Source organism: Gorilla gorilla, chromosome 14 (assembly GCF_029281585.2).
Source record: "Gorilla gorilla gorilla isolate KB3781 chromosome 14, NHGRI_mGorGor1-v2.1_pri, whole genome shotgun sequence".
Lineage (NCBI taxonomy): Eukaryota > Metazoa > Chordata > Mammalia > Primates > Hominidae > Gorilla > Gorilla gorilla.
Window position 1 is genome coordinate 117,768,435 of NC_073238.2, and position 21,926 is coordinate 117,790,360.

The 21,926-nt window shown below is 39.4% G+C and overlaps 1 protein-coding gene across 1 annotated transcript; it reads right to left on the reverse strand.

Moving 5' to 3' along the window:
- Nucleotides 1-595: 595 nt before the first annotated feature.
- SLC10A2 (solute carrier family 10 member 2) lies at nucleotides 596-20,991 on the reverse strand. The gene is made up of 6 exons (XM_004054715.5): nucleotides 20,547-20,991; nucleotides 12,951-13,069; nucleotides 7,287-7,375; nucleotides 5,924-6,099; nucleotides 3,953-4,110; nucleotides 596-944 (listed from the first exon to the last, which is right to left on the reverse strand). Exons 1-6 carry the CDS (start codon nucleotides 20,921-20,923, stop codon nucleotides 817-819), a joined length of 1,047 nt encoding a protein of 348 aa, XP_004054763.3. The 5' UTR covers nucleotides 20,924-20,991; the 3' UTR covers nucleotides 596-816.
- Nucleotides 20,992-21,926: the final 935 nt, after the last annotated feature.

Consider the following 21,926-nt stretch of genomic DNA (forward strand, 5'->3'; position numbering starts at 1 on the left):
CAGGAAAACCTTGAGGAAGTCCCTCTCCCAGATTTGAAGAGCTCTTTGCCAAATACACACCATTTGAAAGAATTATGTTTTTCCTTGAAAGATCTAGTGGGTATCACTGGACCCCTGAGGTAGAGCAGTAGATGTGCAATATCGCTGCTGAGTTAACAGCCTGCATCCAATATGGTTATTGAATTCTATTTCGTAATAATTTCCTCTCATTTCTGCTTTTGGACTGCCACTGGAGAAGGCAACTTTTTAAAAATACAGAAGTCAGATATTTGCCCATGTTATATTACAAAGTTATATAAATATATAGGTTGCAAAGCTTTTAAAATAATGATTAAAATGTCAGTGAAAGATGTTCATGTCAATTTTTATAATCATAAACACTGAAGAAAATCATGACCACTGTAATAATAATAATTCATTACATCTACTTTAACATACAGAAAGTCAGGTCGTCATCTCTGGGCTAGGAAATTCTGCATAAGAATTCAGTTTTGGTGTTAACGATGTTTTCATTCTCGGTGTTCCCTATGTCAGGTTTAGTCTGAGAATATTTTGGGGGAATATTTCAATGACAATATATCTATATGAGTATACATACATATATAAAACATATACATATATATAGGAAACAATATTTGTCCCATTAAAGAATTGGGCCACCAGTCACTTGGTACTGAAACCAATACATGAATTCAAATGAAATTCCAATTTTCACTTTAACTCTTTTCTGTCAACAGTCCTACCAAAACAAATAATTAAATATAGTTACGGTTTAAGAATGTAATTTAGAACTCGTCTGTTTTGTCCCCTTGATGTCTACTTTTCCTCAGGTTGAAATCCTCCATTTGCCTTATAAAACGATGACTCTGGCTCCGTTCCATTTTCTTTGCTCTCTGGAATTTCTGCCTTGTTTTTTCCATGACATTTCTTGTATGCCACATAAACTAGAAAACAATACACAGATAGTTAAGTAAATTTTATAATAATAAACTGCAAAATTACTTTGCATAGAGATTATAACGCATGATTCACATGGCAGATCACATTTTCTGTAGACTGGAGGCTGCTTAGAGAAAGAAATCACCATTCTTAGTTCTATGGCTACTCATGGCGAGAGGGATGACTGCACTTCAGGAAGACCTAGCATAAATCTTTAGGAGACATTTGCTCAGGGCAGCCACAAGCTTCTTCAGGCATTCAGCCCTGCACGTGGTACTCAACAATGATAAGAACAATAGGGAGGATTTATTCTGTACCGCCATATCCCAGTTAATGTGCTAGTTCTTAACAAATATACACATGGTGCAGTGCAACCTCCAGGACCTGGGTTTGATGGTCCTCTGTAGAAGGACTTGAACTAGAACAACGTTCCCATTCCCTCCCTGCCTTCATTCAATCTTTCCCCCGGAGAGAAGAGACTCGGCTGATGGGTGATCAGCATTCCTCTTTTCTGTGGAGCTGCTGGTCTCTGATAGCAAGCATTTCTCAGCTTATTTTTAATGTCAGCTCATCAGGGTAGGCTCTGCCCTGCGAGGCAAGACCTGCAGTGTCTATGCATGTGTGAGTACATGTCTGCACATGTGTGAGGCAGTGGAGGAAAGGGTGGTTTCAACAAGCCCATTTGGTTGCAGATTCAAGTCATGTTTTCCAATTTAGTTTTATCCGTAGTTAAAGTGCTATTTTGTTATCTGAATATCTGATTTTTCTTCTGCTTCTCAATTGGTCACAAAGGCAAGAGGAGGACAGAAAATACTCCTTATAGGACCCCTCGAATTCTAATACCTCACATATAAAATGGCCATAATAATATTAGCTACCTCATAGGGCAATTGTGAACATTAGATGAGATAAAATTAAATGCCTAACATGGTCTGTGAAGAATAGTAAATGCTCAATAAATGTTAACGTTCATTATGATACACAGCTGAGAGAGATAATGACTTGCTTCAAAGATCTTATTAACCCAAGATCAATATCTCCTTTAGATTGGTCCCTGAACTTCTAGTAATATATTCTTTTCAAAGCCACTGAACCACACTATTGAATTTAATTGAGCTTGTGGTCAATTTGAAGATCCGCCACTTATTATAAACTGTTTTGAGCTGAGAGTCCCTCAGCTTAAACTTATGCCAATGATTTCATTTAACCAAACTATAACTCTTGTTTATCCCTTTTTCTTTCCCTCCCTTCTCTCCCTGCCTTCCTCCCTCCCTCCCTCTCTCCCTCCCCCATCCTTCCTTTTTTCCCTTTTTCTTTCTTCCCCTCCTCTCCTTTTTCCAAAAAAAAAATTTAGAATCCTAGTCTTATCACCAAAATATGTTTCCAGGTATTGTATACACTTAACAAAGATTCCTCCCTTATTTTTATACATACTGATGTAACTGGGAAATTTCGAGACCGAGTTGAGTGCTCCCTTTCCCTCATTCCTTCAACTTAATTTTTTATTAATCAATCTCTTTGGGGTTAGTGTTCAACTAGTGCATTACTTAATTGTTCTATCAACCAGTCCACTTTCTCTGGCTTATCTAGTAGACATCATTAAGTAATTATTTGGAAAAATCCCACTGTGTGCCAAATTGGCAGATCAAACAACGTTATTATACAGAAAACAAGGTAATTAGGCCTGGACTCCTGCTTCCTGGAGCAGCGATAAATCCGTGGAATGTTTTCAGTGGATTCAGAGTATTCTATTCTGGAAAGGAAGCCTCTGCTTTGAGAATGACATTCAAGACAGTAGTGCAGAGGAGATCAGCATCACAGGGCAAGTTGAAGAGCTGATGAAGCTAAGCAGAAAAGTAAAGCAAAACCATATTTTTAGTAGAGATGGGGTTTCACCGTGTTAGCCAGGATGGTCTCAATCTCCTGACCTCATGATCTGCCCACCTCGGAACCCCGTCTCTACTAAAAATACAAAAACAAAATTAGCCTGTCGTGGTGGCGGGCACCTGTAGTCCCAGCTACTTGGGAGGCTGAGGCGGGAGAATGGTGTGAACCCAGGAGGCAGAGCTTGCAGTGAGCAGAGATCACGCCACTGCAATCCTGCCTGGACGACAGAGTGAGGGGCTGTCTCAAAAAAAAAAAAAAAAAGAAAAGAGAGAGAGAAAAGTAAAGCAAAACCAAACAAAACCAAACTATATCTCTGGACATTTTGTGACCTAACATTTACATTAGTTTTGTTGTGTGCCTTCACTTTATATTCCTCATTACAATGTCATGAGGCTTTAAAAACTAGCTTTTTTATTAAAAAAAAAAAATAGAATGTAAAAATAGAGGTTAAATATTATCAGCCCTTGGAAAGCAAAATGTAGAAAGAATTTTCAACTAGGTGAAGGCCAGTGGGTGGTGGGGCCCGATGGGAAACGCTGGGAGCCTCATGCCACAGGACAGGAGAAGTAAGAATTACTTAAACTACACCTAGTACTTTACATAAGGAACATTTTTGCTTCAACCACTTCAATTATATGGGTATTTAAAAAATATATATACATGCATATACACACATGCACACACACATCTTCCTTGTAAGTTAGCCTGGTAAATTTTCTTTGTATACCAGTTTTCTGATAAATATCCTATATTTATAAAGCATATCAAGACAATGTTTTGAAAAAGATCACCAAATCCTGAGTTCCTGGGCGAATGCCAGAAGGCGCACAATAAAATGGCCCCAACAGGTTCCTCTGCCTTCCTTATTACTGAGGAAAAGAAAGTCAATGGAGAGAATCGGCCTCCATTACTTTTCACTCAAAAATAATCTTTGCTAGAATCTTTTGGTAAAACTACCATCTTTTCATCAGCAATTGGAAAGTCATGATAATATGATGGTGGCTTTTTCCTCTCATATATTTGTACAATTCACCACCAGGAACGGGGAGTTTTTAAAAAATGTTGTTTTAGCAACTCCAGGATTTTTCAAAGATTATCATGAAATGGGATTGGCATGATTCCTTACATCCTAAGAATATTGCGGCAAAGGCGAGCTGGAAAATGCTGTAGATGAGCGGGAAGGTGAATACGACATTGAGCTCCTCAGGAGTGAAGGAGAGCTGAACGATGGTGGAACATAGCTGCGTGTTCTGCATCCCCGTTTCAAAAGCAACCGTTCGGCACCTAAAGAAGATGTTAAGAGAGCACATGTTTTAGTTGTTGTTTTGTTATTGTGAAACATGAAAAGCAGATGTAATAATAAGTACATATATATGCATTATGTCTCTGCTTTTAATGCATGTATTTAAGATAGGCTTATTCAATATATAACTTTCTATGGAATAAGTTTAATACTTATTAATGTATATTATACATCATCTCACCTATTGTATATAATATAAATAAATATATTTAATATGTACATATGAAGAGTTGGCTCATTTACCACAGTGTTAGGTAAATGGCCAAGAGGGTTCATTTCACCCTTTTCAATTATGATTTTGGTAACAGTGTAGAGCACAGGGCAGCAACTCAGAAAATGCTCAAGATATGGTATTTGTTGTCGCTGTTTTATTGTTTAATTTGTTTTGTTTAGGCTGGGCTAAACAGGTGGCTCACACCAGTAATCTCAGCACTTTGGGAGGCTAAAGTGGGAGGATTTCTTGAGCCCAGGTGTCCAGGAGTTCAAGACCAGGCTGGGCCACATAATGAGACCCTGTTTCTAAAACAACAAAACAAAACAAAAAAATTAGCCAGGCAAGGTGGTGTGCGCCTGTAGTCCCAGCTTCTCGGGAGGCTAAGGCAGGAGGATCACTTGAGCCAAGGCTTCAGTGAGCTATGATTGTGCCACTGGACTCCAGCCTGGGCGACAGAATGAGACCCTATCTCATAAAAATAAAAAATTGTTGTGTTTAAATCTTGACAAAAAGTCTATAAGGTAGATATTATTGTCCCCATTCTACAGATGATAAAACTCAGAGAAAGAGTGAATGCTGGGCCTGAGGTTCCCCGGGCGGTGTGTGGTGGGATTGGAAGGCAAGCCCAGGTCTGCCTGACTCAAACACTGCGCTCTTCTTGCTGCCCATATCCACTCCTCTCTTTCCCAACTTCATACATGCATCTGTCCCTATACCTGTGTTCTCTCTGCCTGTGGATTCAATGGATTAGTCCAAAAGAATTGTTTTTGCCCGGTACCAAATCCAGAAGTGTGAAACCCATTCTAATATTCGGCGCCTTTGGAGGATGAGATCACCCAGCTGCCAGCTGGAGGAATGCTTGTCTATTCCAAGGCAGCCCAACTGCTTTCATTAATGTCATTCCACTCAGAGAAAAAGAATACTTAGCAATGGAAGAGCCCCATCTGCCTTGTAAGCCGAATGGTCCAGAAGACTTTGAGCAAAAAAGAGGCAGTCAGTATTTTCTTTCTGGGGACTTGCATGACTTCGGAATGAATGGGCCTATTTAGAATGACATATTCAGAAATAGGATGAATGTGATTGATGAAAGGCTAAGGATTTTGATCCTGTCTTCAGTGTTTGCAGCTGTTATGGGTTGATTATGTCTCCCTTTCCCCCAAATTCATATGTTGAAGTCCTAACACTCCGCACCTCAGGATGTGACCTTATGTGGGAACAGGGTCATTGCAGATATAATTAGTTAAGATGAGTTCATTAGAGGAGGCCCTTATCCAATGACTGGTGTCCTTATCAAAAGGGGAGTCAGGCCACAGAGAGGTGCACTGAGGAAAGACACAGGAAGAAGATGGCTGTCTGCAAGCCACGAGGAAGGCCAGTAAGGGATCCCTCCATCATAGCCCTTAGAAAGAATCAATTCAGTGACACCTTCATTTTCACTTCTAGTCTCTGAAACCATGAGACAATAAGGGTCTGTTGTTTAAGCCACTCAGTTTGTGGTTCTGTCTTATGGCACCTCTAGCAAAGGAATACAACAGATATTACAGATTAAAATTCCCAATGTGATTTACTAAATGCCATACCTGTACCAGGGTAGACCAGCAATTCTAGCCAGAAGAAACCCCAGGGAGTAACCCGCCACAGGAAATATTGTTCCTATAATCCACAGTTTGGGAGCAATGATCCAGGAGCTTTGGTACAATATTCCTCCAACCACAGCTATGAGCACAATGAGGATGGCGCCCGCGATGGACCCAATCTGAAAAAAAAGGAATAAGTGAACCCAGCAATCATGAGTCAAAGCAAATCCAAGTATGTTTGTCAGAGACAAAACCTCAGCAGTCTCCTTGTCCCTGGGGGAAGTGATGATAAACTTGTCTTTCTATGTACTCCAAGCCAGGAGGCTGCAATCAGCCCACTGGAAATACTGATGCTTGTCCCATGCTTTAAGCTTTAAGAACACAACAGGACATGTAGCATCCATTTGCAATTAGTCTGAAGATTTTCTGACTTGAAAATTATCCTTGTCAGAACAAAAAGACAACCCATTTCAATGAAAGCCTGGAAGACTTGGCTTCTGGATTCAACTACTCCTATTCTGTTTCCTTCAGTAAATCAGGAACTTTCTGAACTGTAGTTTCTTTATTTGTAATTGGGGATAAAATCTCACCCCAGCTTCCCTTTATGATTGTTACAATAATGAGAAAATGGATATAGAACTCTATACAACTTTAAAAAAGGTATAAGCAAATGAAAACCACTGTTGTTATTTTTTTCTCCTTTTCATATTTAAAATAAAATTTGGAGATTATAAACATTTTGTGTCAAGAGAAGCAAGGAATACAATGGACTTACTTTGCCCCGAGCAGCAGAATCTATCTGTATTATCTGCATCCATATCCAGATCATCTAGCTAGAATATAGTTAGTGAATGGGATTGCCAGGCAATGAAATGGCCATATGGATACAGACATAAGAAAGATATGTTCTATTTTCTAAGAAAGCCATTTAGATATATTGTATAACACAAACTCACATAACAGAGATAACAGTAATATGCCGTGAGGACAGAATAGAGTAAAACCAAGAGGTGATAGTTCAGTTGAGTGTCTTAAAGAATGGGTAGAAATTTTTCCTGTGACTGCAATAAAGAAGGGCATGCTAGGCTGGGTGCAGTGTCTCACACCTGTAATCCCAGCACTTTGGGAGGATCACTTGAGCACAGGAGTTCAAGAACAGCATTAGCAACACAGTGAGATCCCACCTCTCTGTCTCTACACACATATAAAGAAGGACATTCTAAAAGAGAAGACTGCATGGCTAATGACTTCAGGCCCCCACTCAACAGTAATCATATAATGAGAATGAAACCATTTCATGGATGGAAAACCCTATGGTTTTGATTGTCACAGTGGAATATTTAACAGTGTGAACTGCGATACTTACTTTAAGTATGATCTTTGCTTTTTGGGGCCATTTGTGATTAACAAACATTCCAATGGAAACAGGAACAACAAGAGCAACCAGAGACGTACCTAAAGATGACAGAAGGGCAATGTGATCAGCAGAACAGGTGACAAAGGAAAGAGAAAAACAGAAGAACAAGCAGCCTGAAGAAAGATTAGTAGTATTTCAGTCTTCCTTCTTGAATACACAAAACAGAATACAGAATTACACACACACACATGCACACACACACTCACTCAACTTCTTCACCCACTCCAGTAAATAATTTAATATTATTGGTAGATAATTGATAATATCAATGCTGTAAATTCTTTCACTAAATTCTGCATTAATTTTTTAGAGTTTCTTATTTTGCCAGCATACGTTAGTTTTAGTTTGTCAGAATCTTGGCTTCTTTAGTCTTTGGATCTTCATATCTCTAGGAAAAATAGCTCACCAAGGTTTGTGTGTGTGTGTGTGTGTGTGTGTGTATGGCATACAAAGATGACATTTTACATTTGTCTGCTAGTTCATGGTAGTAGAAATAAAAAATAATTTTAAAATATTTTAAAATGAAAGAAAATGTCCAAAATTAGCTCAAGATCACCAGGTATTCTGACATCTCCTGACTTTTGGTTAAAACTAGCTTTAGTTATTCAAATTTACAGCAGAGAGGTGAGAACAAAAGTTGAGAAAGCGTGCTTTAAATTTTCCATGAGATAATATGTTTGATGACCTCTCATGTAATTGTAGTTCTTTGCAGCAACATGCTCACCTGGCCAGATAAAAGAGTCATACTTCAATTTCACCATGTTAAATTTACTGCTGTTTTTGCGACATGTGGTTTGTTTCTCCATGTTATTTAACACTCATTTGTCCAATAGCTGATTTCATATAATTTAGCACCAACAACTTCTAACTTTTCATAGGTTGTTTCTTTTTCAAACATCCTTTTAAAGCAGTATAAGAAAGTGATATTGAACAGTGAAATTCTAAGAGTGGATGTTGCTTAGTATTGATTAACTGGGTAGATTGAACTAGGACTGGAAAACAGATTCTGGAATCCAAGGCTATAGATATTAATTTAAAGTGAATGCAATAATGATGAAAACATAATTTCCTTGTAGTCTTCTAGCCCTCCTGGCAATATAAGGGTCAGTGATGACTTTTGCCCAGAAATTACTTAGCAGAATTAAATAATGACTAAGGGTACTAAGAGTAGGAAAAAAAAAGATAAATGAGGGGGAGTAAGGAGGGAATAATGGAAAAAAAGATGTGAAAGAGTGGCGTTGACACATGTACTGCTGAGATGCCCCAGAAAAACCCCCCTTGGGTATCCTTGCATCCTGCTGTTTTGGGAGTGATATGGTTTGGCTCTCTGTCCCCACCCATATCTCATGTTGAATTATAATCCCCAGTTGGAGGATTACAACTAAAGGACGGGTCTGTTGGAGGAGGGGCCTGGTGGGAGGTGATTGAATTGTGGGGCGCAGACTTCCCCCTTGTTGTTCTTGTGATAGTGAGTTCTCATGTGATCTGGTTGTCTATAAGTGTGCACACCTCCTTCTTTGCTCTCTTCCTCTGCTCCAGCCATGTAGAAGCTGCCTGCTTCCCCTGCCCCTTCTGCCATGATTGTAAGTTTCCTGAGGCCTCCCCTGCCATGCTTCCTGTACAGTCTGTGGAACTGTGAGCCAACTAAACTTCTTTTCTTTATAAATTATCCAGGCTCAGGTAATTCTTTATAGCAATGAGAGAACGGATGAATACAAGAAGGAAACTCCCTCTCCTGGGTCTTTAGACGATTGCCTAAGTTTTTGAAGTTTGCAGGTCTTAAAACCATCTGGATATACGACTTGTTTGTGATGTGGTAGCTTAAATCTAGGTGCAAGTCCTGTGCTTGGAATGTTAGTGTGGTTAGGTTTTGGTCCTATATTTTAATGGGCTGAATCTGTTTGGCCCCTCCTGCTAAGAGTCTTCATCTTTTTGAGGCAGCCCAAGCCAACGGGATAACACATAAGCAGCACCACCTGCCGAAATCCATGGCAGAATTGCTTTTCTTTCCTGACCAGACGAGGCCAGATGAAGTTTTTCAGGGACCTGGGGTTGACTGGGAAAGGGACTCTGTTTTTCTTTACACCCACAGTGTGTGGCTTCTGCTTGTAGAGGTGGATGTTGTAACTTTGGTCTCCAGTGGGCTGGTGATCTTGCTCTTTTCTTTCCCCATGCTCTGTTTGTTTTACGTATGCCTCATATGCCCATGTTCTCTCTGTAAAGTGCCTGTCTATGTAGATGAAAAAGCATCCACTCATGGTTACACATTGAATCCATAACTTGGTCTTTAATCAAGTTTACACAGTAGATATCAGAGGAAAGAAAGGTAGAAAGAAGAAGGAGAATGAAAGAGAGTGGTGGTGAATGGATTCATGTGGTGGGACTGGGAGCCAGATAGATTTGGAACTGAACCTTTCTGTATTCCCAAACTGTGGGAACTGTGCAAATCATCGAACCCCTCTAAGCTTTGGTTTCCTCATTTGTAAAATGGGTGCAGTTATGTCTGCCTTACAGTGCTGTTGTGAGAATTAAATGATGAAATGGCTATAAACTTCTTGGCACGAGACACTTAAAAATGTGGGGTAGAGAGGAGTAAGTACAACAATTTGCAGCAGTGGTTTTATTTTAATGGTACCAGCTGCATGGTCTGCCTCCTCTCGATCCAGATGTCAGCATCTGAGGGGGCTCACAGGTGTTTACTGAATCACTGGAGCATGAAGTTGTACCAAACACGTCTGCCCATAGAGCTGTGTAGAGAATAGACTGTGGGCTATTCCAGCTTCCTGGTGACCTTGGGCAAATAATCACCCTGAGCCACAATTTAGAAAGCAGTGATAACATCTTGTGAAGCAGTCAGTTCATTTATTTTCTATGTTAAAGAACTAGAAAAACCAACAGCAAAAAGGTGAGCTTGGAGGCCTGGGCAAACATGGTGAGCAGGGTTAATATCTGTAGAAAGTAAAAAGTTTCCTCTTCAAAGTGTCCCTTCTTGTTAAAGGAAAATAATAATAATAATAAACATTAGAAATAATAATTTCTTTTAAAGACTAACTTCCTTCAAGCCCCCTTACTTTGTGCTAGTAACTCTTTGTTAAGCCCTATTCTATGTAGCTGTTAGACATAAAGGAATAAGTACATTCTATGTCCTTGTACTTTAACCAAGATATTTATGCTGAACATGCTCACAGGTACATTCCAGCTTGCAGCCTATGCCCCTTCCTTATTTGGAAATATTATTACTTTTCTAAGTCCTTTCACAAGCAACGTCCTCTTTTCCTTTGTTGTCTATTGCCTATACCTATTTAGAAAAGTTTTAAATTATTAGCCAGTCAGGTTTTAGCTTAGATTGTGATGTCTGGCTCCAGCCAATGGAGACAGGACACAGTAGCAGGGACAAGCTGCATAAGGGATACGAATTACTTCCCTCCATTGTTCAGGTGTGCTCTCACCATTGTTCCATCTGTGAGGAGCACTCTTTCTGCAGAAAGTAAAATTGCCTTGCTGAGAAAACTTTTTGTCTGAATGCTCATTTTTCCTTGTGGTACTGAGGAACAAGTATTCTGTTTCTGAATAAATATTTTACATATAACAATATCTTTGTTTTTCAAACTTCTCTCTTTTCCCCTTTTCTTTTCTCTTTTCCTATTTTTCTTTTCTTTTCACTCTTGACCTCTTATGATGACCTTTTCCTCCATTGAAGTGCTAATTGATTTTTCATTTTCTCCTTATTTCAAAATTTATCCACATCACAGAATATGGTATAAGTCATTCACACTGTAGTTAGAATTATTCAGTATTTCCATGAGTCATTTCCCAGAAGAGAATGTATATCAAAAGGAGAATATTTTATGGCTTAAATTATTTGATTTAAGTTCATTAATTAAGTTCATTTGATTAAGTTCCACATTGAGTAATGTGGAATCAAAATTCCTCACTCAGCAGACAGGTTCTTTGAGAGGGATATAATGGTCACCACTCACGGAAACTATGGTTTTTAGCTCTATGGAAGGCGTCCGCTGACAGAGCAGCCAGAGAGTCAAGCAGCATGAAGGCAAAAGCAGGTGGTAGTGGAGGGTCACCCTAAAGTCTCTTGTCAGGAGGTTATATATGATATTAAGGTTCTCTCCTGGGGTCTGAAGAATCTTGTATATCAAAAACCCATACTGAATAGGGCATGTCAAGGAGGACAATTTTTTTTTTGGTCTAATGGTAATGGTAAGAGTAGGAGAGAAAGAAGAGGCTACAAACATTGTAATACAGATCATCCCCAATTAGTATTCACAAAGTTTATTCTAATTCAGTTGTATATTCCCTCAATCACCCTAAATTACAGAAGCAGTCTTTCTTGGAAATGGAAAGCATTTCAGCCCAGCTTCCTATCCCAATAGGAGTCCCTTTTACAAGCATCCAGGTGGCTCATCATTTAGCCTTTGCTTGGATGCTTTCTTCAATGGGAAACCCACACCTTTTTGAGGCAGCTCATTGGGATTTTTTTCCAAGGTCAGTGGGGAAAAAAACCCAGGTATTTGGGGCATATAGTGTACCTGGTGATTGTTACTGATTTACTATTTTGCCCATATCTTGTCTTTTGTTCATGATAGTTCTGTGGGAAATGCCTATTCCTGGTATACCAGGAACTCTCTTGTTCTTCCTTTGACCCTCATCCCTAAGTTACAACAATAACTTAATCTCCCACTATAATTTGTTTCCCCAGAAACAGAAAATAAGGTTTTTGGGATGAGGGTGAAATGAGACAGAGTCATTACTAGTTAATTTGACTCCTGGAGAATGACTTTGCCATTAAATCAACTTTTGGGTCAAGGTGTGGCTCACAGTCGAGTGTTAGAAACAGTGTGTTTCATCTAGCAGTTTTCTGTTGTAACACTCTGGATTGCTTACTCAGTGCTCTATTTTGAAACCATTATGTGATTTTAAAAAATTTCTTCAGGCTGGGCTTGGTGGCTCATGCATGTTATCCCACTTTGGGAGGCTGAGGTCGGCAGATCACTTGAGGTCAGGAGTTTGAGACCAGCCTGACCAACATGGAGAAATCCCGTCCCTATTAAAAATACAAAAATTAGCCAGGCATGGTAGTGCATGCTTGTAATTCCAGCTACTAGGGAGGCTGAGGCAGGAGAATTGCTTGAACCCAGGGGGTGAAATTTGCAGTGAGCCGAGATCACGCCCCTGCACTCCAGGCTGGGTGGCAGAGTGAGACTCCATCTCAAAAAAAAAAAAAAAATTTCTTCAATTCAAGTGTCTGGATGCAAAATCCTATGACCATTAACTAGTGACACTCTGGGTTAAGGAATAGGTGGAAGCTCCCATGTCCCCAAAGCTTAAGCCTCCTCAGTCCAGACTGAGGGCTGGGAAGGGGGCTCCTTTCCCTGGTGATTCAAATTGAAGAAAAGACAGGTTCTCCCATAAGGTCAAGGTATGGAATTTACATTCTGCCAACACTCTTCAAATGCAGGGGTGACTTTATAATGAAATCAGGCAAAAACTCCTACTAGGGCAATAACGGTCAGGTGTGAGCCTGGTCTGAGAGCCTAGCAGGGGGTAAGCAGAGAGTTTGAGGGTAACAGTCAACAGTCTTACAGATGGATGACTTACCTATGTTATCATAGGGAATTACGATGCTCCCAGAGTCGACCCACATTTTGGTATAGATAAGGAGGCACAGCGGCATCATTCCGAGGGCAAGCAGTGTGGAGCATGTGGTCATGCTGACGCTGAAAGGCAACGGGCAGATTGATACATCCACCTGTGGTGTTCTAGGGAAGATGCTGTTTTATTTTTATTTTTTAATTTAACTTTTATTTTAAGTTTAGGGGTACATGTGCATGTTTGTTATATAGGTCAACTTGTGTCATGGGGGTTTGTTGTACAGATTATTTCATTGCCTAGGTATTAAGCCTAGTACCCATTAACTATGTTTCCTGATCCTCTCTTTCCTCCCACCCTCCACCCTCTAATAGGCCCCAGTATCTGTTGTTCCCCTCTATGTGTCCATGCGTTCTCATCATTTAGCTCCCACTTATAAGTTAGAACATGTAGTATTTCGTTTTCTGTCCTTGTGTTACTTTGCTAAGGATAATGGCCTCCAGCTCCATCCATGTTCCTGCAAAAGACTTGATCTAGTCCATTTTTATGGCTGCATAGTATTCCATGGTGTGTAAGTACCACATTTTCTTTATCCAGTCTATCACTGATGGGCAATTAGGTTGATTCTATATGTATGCCATTGTAAATAGTGCTGCGGTGGACATATGTGTGCATGTATCTTTATAATAGAACGATTTGTATTCTTTTGGGTATATACCCAGTAATGGGATTGATGGGTTGAGTGTATTTCTGTTTTTAGGTCTTTGAGGTATTGCCACACTGCTTTCTGCAATGGATGAACTAATTTACACTTCCACCAACAGAAGATAAGTGTTCCTTTTTCTCTGTAACCTCGCCAGCATCTGTTAATTTTTGCCTTTTTAATAATAGCCATTCTGACTGCTGTGATATGGCATTTCATTGTGGTTTTGATTTGCATTTCTCTAATGATCAGTGATGTTGAACTTTTTTTCATATGATTGTTGGCTGCATGTGTGACTTCTTTTGAGAAGCATCCGTTCATGTCATTTGCCCACTTTTTAATGGGTTTGTTCATTGTTTTCTTGGAATCTAATTAAACTAAAGAGCTTCTGCACAGCAAAGGAAACTATCAACAGAGTAGACAAACAACCTCCCGAATGGGAGAAAATTTTTATTTTCGATTCATGATAAGAAAGTCCTGCAAGAATCTGTCTCAACCTGTAGCATCGTCTGTTGTGATGAACAGTAATATACATGTGCCTGAGTGTATTCAGGGCCTGGCCTTCAGCAAAATGGGCCATATTTGGTGTCTTTCCACTTTGCCTTGTGCCGTCCTTCCCTCCCCTTTTATTCTTAAGGGTCAGAAACAGTATTAAACGATGGGTTAAAGTCATCATTAAATAATGTATAAGGTTCGCTGGGTGTGCCATCCTTCAAACATTCAATCAAAGAACAGAAAACACATTTAAAGCAGCTGACACCACCAAGGCTGCATGTGTCTGACCATGCTGAGATGGAACGGGCCTCCCTGGGCCCCTGGAATAGAATGCATGTCCAAGGGAGGAGGCCTCGCTGTGTTGCCATAAAGCCGAAAAATTACTGTCCAAGTGACCCTAGCTTGGGACAAGAAGCGGAAACTGACTTAAAAATCAAAAGAAAGCATGCAAGCGGCACGGTAGACCTAAATTCTTAGCACTGAGTAAGTTACTGGCAATTTAGCAAATGTGTGTTCAGAAGAACTAGTGTCTGGTATCATCCCTGCTCAGAGTGTTTGCATTTTAGTAAGAGGGTCTGGCTGAGTAGGCTTTCTACATGGAGACATTAATGCCAAATGATGCTATCTCTAGTACTAGGACAGTGGGTCAAAGAAAGATTTTTGGGGAGTGAGTCTTCCGGGTCCTCTTCGAAGTGATCTGTACACAGCGTACATTCTCTGCCTTTAAAGCCTGAGCTCTAAAGCCACACACTGTCTGGGCTGAAAGCAGGCGGTGCCACTTAGTGTGTTAATTTGAGTAATTTAGCTGACTTCTCTTTACCAGTTTCCTTATCTAAAATGGCTGTAAGGATAGAATGAGCCAATGGTGTCTGGCACTTAGACCAATGCAAAGCACTCTGTTAAGAGCTGGTTGCTACTACCACTTTTTTTTTTTTAAATAGGGTCTCTCTCTGTCACCCAGGCCATAGTACAGGGTCACCATCTTGGCTCACTGAAGCCTGGGCTCAAGTGATCTTTGCACCTCAGCCTCCCGAGTAGCTGGGACTACAGGCACGAGCCACCATGCCAGGCTAATTTTTAAATTTTTTGTAGAGATGGGGTTTCACCATGTTGTCCAGGCTGGTCTCAAACTCCTGGGCTCAGGTGATCCGCTCTCCTATGCCTTCCAAAGTGCTGGGATTACAGGCAGGAGCCACTGCACCCTGCATCTCTCTGCTGTGATCATTTATGTTACCATGTTTGTGTATCTTGTGTTCCACCAAATAGAATCGGGAAACCTAGAGAAATGAGAAATTTCTCTGAAAGGCCCTTCTCTCAACAGGTCGTCATTGAGGTTGTCAAGAGTAGTAATTTCTTAAGGGTATTATGGGTGTACTTGAAAGAAAATGCTAAATATTTATATTACCTGCCCCCCAAAACAACAACAACAACAACAACACACTATACTAAGAAAGGAGCTAACAATGAGAAATTTTGTTTCAAGGCACAGTTAAATTTTCACAGTTTGGCAAAATACGGGGTGGGACAAAGTTCATCAGAGAGCTTGACTTCTCTAATAATATATTTATTTTTAACCAGAATGACCTCATTTAAAATAGGCTTAAATAATTTAGATAAAAATACTTGTTTTAGTACAGCTAAAATATTACAACAGTAACAAATGCTGTGGATGTATTTACAACTTTAAGCAGTTCAATCTATTCTGGTTATAGGTTAACTTAATTTAGGTATGAAATAGATGCTAAGGCAGAATTGTACGCCAGACAAACAAGTTAATTTGTTATTAATAGTACTTTGTCCTACTTATAATGAAAGTACTGGAGTTTGAAGGTAATTTTTTTCTCTGTTCCTTCCTCTCTTCTTTCAGTGTTCTCTTTTTTTCTTTTATTTTAAAAAATATATTAGAATGGATTTAAAGTTGTCCCTATAATAAAATCACTTTTTTTTCTGTGCATCCAATATTTTTTTCTAGAGTGTGGTGGGAATCTGGTGGGGAAGTGAGGAGGATTTATTGACTGGGTTCCAGTGAAGAGAAGTCTGAGAATTTTTGTTTTAAAATGTGAGAAAATGTTTAAGAAGGAAGTCTTTTTCTGTCTTTGTTTTTTTTTTCAAAGATCCTTGCAAAACCTTTAATTCTGAATATTGCTAAGACAATCTATGATGTTGTATCATAATTTTGAGTTTGGTGAGAGCAGTTTCTTAAGGATCGTGATGAGGGACAAAAGAGGATTTGGAGAAGGAAAGGTTTAGACTTGTGAGCAGCACTGACGAAGAGGCCTTGCAGATGAACAGACGAATGGGTAGCTGGAAGTTGATGCTATTTGAATGAATATAAGAACAAAATCAAACCACTCAAAATGAGATTCAAAACAATTCACAGATAACAAATTTTAAGAAATAATATAGGAGCCTAAATTAGCAAAAGAAAATATCATCTTACACGAAAAAATCTGAAGTTCTATAAAAGGCACGTATATAGAAAATACATACACTGCCTTGAATTTATATTATAATGAGAGAAAAGAGTAAAGTATAAGAAAAATGGAAAAAAAAATCTTGGCCTTAATTTTGACTTCAGCTCTATTAACTGCCAGGGAGATTTTCTTTTGTGTGTATGGAAATAAAAGAAAGAATAAATGTAAATTTCGTGAATGTTGAGGAATTCAATGAAATCAGTGTTAAGCAATGTAAAAGACTGTAATCATATTAGAAGTAAAATACCAAGTTTGAAGGCTCTAACGTAGTGTATATAGGCAGTGCTAGAAATTGGAGAAATGAAAAGTGATAGAAGCAGTGTAGAGAAAGCTTATGAGCCTGCAAAGTGGTAGTGGGTAGATCTGGGTGATTCCAATTCTGACTCAGGCAAACATTGACTCAATGACCTTGGTCAAGGTTGTGAATCTTAACTTTATTATCTGCCAAATGCAGAAAATAACAGTACTAACTTTAGAGGATTCTTGGGAGGATGAAATACACCAACTTATTTTGAGTACTTAGCACTGTGCATGGCATATACTAGTGTTTAATAAATATTAGCTAGTAAAATCAATGCTACTGGAGAGAAACAATGTTTGGTTACTTTTAGGGAGAATAAAGGAAAAAGCCAAATGGTTTTGGGTTAGGTCTCCCAGAGTAGAGAAGAGAAGGACATTTATGGGGTTGACATAGGAAGCATTGATTGCTGTGAATTTGTGATAAGCTACAGGGTCAGGTTTCTTGACTATCTAAAATATCAATGAATGCTGCACTGGAAGTTGAAAAATCTAACAGCATTTGCCCAAAGAACAAAGGATGTGGTAGGAAAGTCTATAAAAGAATAAAAAGGAAAGTAGAAAGTAGGTGGCAGGGAAGGAATTGGGGGCAACTGGGAGAAGGATGCATAAGAATGGATTCCCCAAAGAGGAAGCCAAAGAAAGGAAATGAGAAGTCCTTGCATGGTGTGGCTGAGGCCATTAAGAAGGATGAAGACACCGGATATTTGCCTGTGTCTGGGGAGAGAGCAGACACAAAGGAGATAGGATGTTTCTGTGTCCTCTCAACTATGGGTTTTGGCCACAAGCAGATTCACCTGAAAGGTCACCATCTCTTCTCCCTGATGCTTTTTGTGCATGTGATGTCCATGGCACAGCTGCAACTTAGGTGAAAATATATGTGCACCAATCAGATTCACAAACTCCAGGCTGGGAGTGGTCAGAGAAGGAGCTGAAATAGTACTTGCTGGATTCCAATGATCAAGGATTATTGTCTATTATTTTTTATTTTTCAAAGTCACTGGAGATTGGAAAATGCAGTGGCTTTCCAGGTTCATAAGAGATGATAGGGTGAGAGGGAAATGTTTTGGTTTCTTCTCCCAAGAACCATAACCAAGAGAGTTACAACCAGGTGGAATGGTTTTGCTGGCATTGTGTGGCATTAGCTCAATTAGTGTAGCTGCCTGTTAACATAAACAGTCATGTCTTCATGCCGTTGCTAGAGTTCAAGTGGAGATGGAGAAGGTAAAATTCTAAGTGTACACAACTGGAAATATAAATGTTAGATAGGATTGTATCTAAGTAAATTATCAGGAGACTTTAGTTATCCAGTTCTTAATCCAGAAGAACAAAAAGTTTTGGAAAACTGTTACCCAATAGCTCAGGTTTTACTCTTTTAATTAATTTGTATTAAAGAAATATTGGAATATTGTTTTCGTAACACACAATGCATAATGTCATCATCTTACATAGCAGTATAATTTAACCTCTTCTCAATGATTAAGACTGATCATGATAAACAGGATTATCGGTTGTTCTAAAATACAGTGACATCTTCCTGTGTTTGTAGAAGAATAAATGATACAGAGACCAGAGACTAGAATAAGTGCTACAGAAACCAGAGAGAATAATTGATAATTAAGAGACAATATGTGATAGAGAGAATAAGTGATAGAGGATAAGTGATAGAGAGATGGCTGTGTGTTGTCAGTGTCTGCTTTGCTTTGCAGGCATTTGATCTTCTCTTTTGCCCTTCCTAACACTCTGCTTCCTTCCCCGCTTCTTATTTCTGGGAAACAGCACAACAGAGCTTTAAAATAAAAATAGTTAAGTCGGTCCCGCATGAGGAGCATTTATGAGATTAAGTGAAATTTATTTTGGGTGTGCAGTGTCTTTTATTGGGTCTTGTTGAGCTCTGGATAGGTGAGGTTGCTCCATGTTGCATTACAGGGCTTATTTTGACTTGCTGGAAGGATTCATTTGTACGGATTTAGCTGGAGGTTTCTACCAAAGCTTCATATTCTACTTTTAGTTCTTATTAAAAAAATAATTTATAGGAATTGTTATGCTAGGTGGACAGGATTACATAATCATCTCCTGTTTCAAGAGAAATAAGATTTCCTTAAAACCACAGAAAAATGTAACTTGGAGCTTTTAGGTTAGATCTTACTGTTTTTAGCTCACAGAAGAGAATTCATTTCAACAACCTAATAGTCCAGCACCACACACGTTTTTTTTCTGTCTTATAAAAGGGATCCATGTGTGGTATTACATTGAGGTACAAAACTCCTCTGCACTAAAAGTTACAAATATTATGAGAAAGCTGTTTATTGGGGGTCAAGGCCCAGTGTTCCAAGTAGTTCACTTTTCTCAGTGTAATAGGTGCTGGCATTTAGAATTCTCACTTCTGTGTACCTGTGTCCAGGTCAAACTAAATTGAGGTCTAAAAAGACCTTATTGCTATATTGTGGTTCACAGATTAACTAAACCTGAATAGCACTTGCCATCCTATGTTGTTTTATAGGGCTTTCCTTAAAAAAAAAGAAGCAATTGCAAGGTGGATATCATGTATTTTCTTATGTGAAAGACTAAGCCATATGAAGGTATAGGGTTTGTATGACTTTTCTAAAGCTTCTGGAGAAACCAGCACCAGTTGAAATGAGACAGCAGGTTCCTAATTGATCACTGGGTACTCTATCAATCCAGTGTTTACAATTCTACACTTTGTGCTTCTCTCCTCTGCCAATAGTAGTTGGGGATGAACAGAGCTAATTGCCTACTGTACAGTATCTAATAAGCACACGTTGCATTAGCACCTGGATGGTTTGCAGAAGGAGATGCATACCTTTCAAGGGAAATGAGGAATTGTGAGCTAAGGAAAAAGACATTTGTCTATTCAACTTTTAGCATTAAATTTCTCAATCTAGTCACATTAATGCTTCATCTTATTTCTATTAGTTTTTTTTTCCAGTGCTAGTTCAGACTGGCACGGGATGAAATGGGCAAACATTGCAATTTAGATTACTCTGTAGGAAGTGGAGAAACCGTTTTCTGTTTTGTAGTAAGGTAAGCATAATTTTTAAAAAGCTGCTGTAGGCTTTTCCCCCCACTTTTAATGCCAGGAGAGGTGAAGGAAATTTACGAATTCTTCCTTAGGTTTTATACCAGGAAAATGTTTGCCCAAAGAACTGGCTATATTTGATGGAGTTGACCACTGTCTCACTACAGGTTCTAATGTTTGACAAACAGTTTTATTTTATGATTGCACCCAGAGCTCCTCATCATTACAAAGAAAGTGTATTTTGCTTTTTTTTTTCCTGCTACCAACAGGATAAACCTCCTCAGCTGAAGCTTGTGGGTTGGAAAAGATTACTTTTCTAAAAAAGCTTTGAATCTTTTCCTAGAGATCAACAGCAATTATGCAACTCCCTGTTAACTGAGTTAGATTTAAAAACACAAACACAAAATATAAATCCCCCAATTCCAATAGCTAAGCAGCTGTGCTAGAAGGCATGGGAATGCATTTATTCTCTCCTGTTTAATTCCTTAGTCATACTTAAGATGCGTGGCAAATCATTTGGACATTCAGAATGCCGTAGGCTTCTGGAAGGATTACTCCAAGGTGATTGCAGTAGTTAGAGGTATAGATAATCTTACCTCAGGTCCATGTCGCCATCGACCCAATAGGCCAAGATATTGGAGGCAGTTCCTCCAGGGCAGCATCCTATAATGAGCACCACCACGGCCTGGAGCGGGAGGATGTCAAAGGCCACCGACAGGATGAATCCTGTGAGGGGCATGATTCCAAACTGACAGAGGAAGCCAACACAAATGCCCCACGGCCGCTTTATGTGCCCTAGAAATTTCTTGATTTCCACGTTGCATCCCATGGAGAACATCACCAAGGCCAACAGGATGGTCAGCACCGTACTTAGGACCACACTTAGGATGTTATTGAAATTGCTCTCAGGTACCACACAGGATGCACCAGAGCAAACTGTTGCATTGTCCACACAGCTGTTCGGATCATTCATTGCTGGGTCTGCTGCTTGAAAGGCCAAGTCCACAGAAGCGCTGGTCCCTGGGCCCTGGCTCTGCTGCTGGTTGAGTTAAGCAATGTTTACTTCTACCCCATCAAACTTTTAAACCCCTCCTAAAAATAGGTCACTTGGTGTCTCTTTTGAAAGCCACCTTAGGGAAGTAATAAAAAACAATAAAGCTAGGATGTCAGTTTCAAGAGGTAGCATTACAACACAGAGCACGTTGTGAATCATAAAAGTCCAGCAAAATTATTGGTCAAGACAGAGAGTTACGATTAATCATTTATTGGCATGATAATGAACCATGCCATATAAAAAGAGCCGCGTTAATGTTTAATGTCCTCGAGGGTTTGTTGGATAATTTCAGTTAAGTGACACTTAAAATCAACTCCGAATAGTACAGAATCTTATAGGGACTGAGCCATAGGAACCGTGCCATATAAAAAGAGCCGTGTTAATGTTTCATGCCATGAAGGTTTGTTGGATAATTTCAGTTAAGTGACACTTAAAATCAACTCTGAAAAGTACAGAATCTTATAGGGACTGAGCCATAGGAACACATATTGTTCTCTCATTTCCCTTTCAATAGAAGGGTTTAGGGCCCTGAATAGTTGAGTACCCTGTGCCTAATTATGTTGCAAATCAGGTGTCAGACTCTGAACTGGGACCCAGATCTCCATCCAATTTCCACTCCCAGTAGTTTTGCTACTGTATCAGTGTTTCCTGGAATTGCTTTGTAGTGTCCATAAAGTATATGGAAGTTTAAGAAACTTCTAGGGTCTTGGTGCAAATCTGAGAGAGTAACATTTGGGAAGATAGAATGTTTTCTGTGTTTTCTGGTGGAAAGGAGTCTGACTTGCACAGCCACCCTCAACTACTTACACATGCAATTATGTGTGCGTTGTCATAGTAACAGAGTACTTTATAGATGGAGACAATACAATTATTTAGAGGGATGAACCTCAGAGAATTAGGTCAAAGTGACAGGATCTCTTTG

Bases quoted from the DNA above. Each gene is read 5' to 3' on its own strand.
- SLC10A2 (XM_004054715.5), bottom strand. From the start codon at position 20,923: ATGAATGATCCGAACAGCTGTGTGGACAATGCAACAGTTTGCTCTGGT. The intron at 6,100-7,286 runs GTAAGTATCGCA...CTTTTTTTTCAG, and splicing joins AAGCAAAGATCATACTTAAA to ATTGGGTCCATCGCGGGCGC. The intron at 945-3,952 runs GTAAGGAATCAT...ATTGTTTTCTAG, and splicing joins TGCCGCAATATTCTTAGGAT to TTTATGTGGCATACAAGAAA.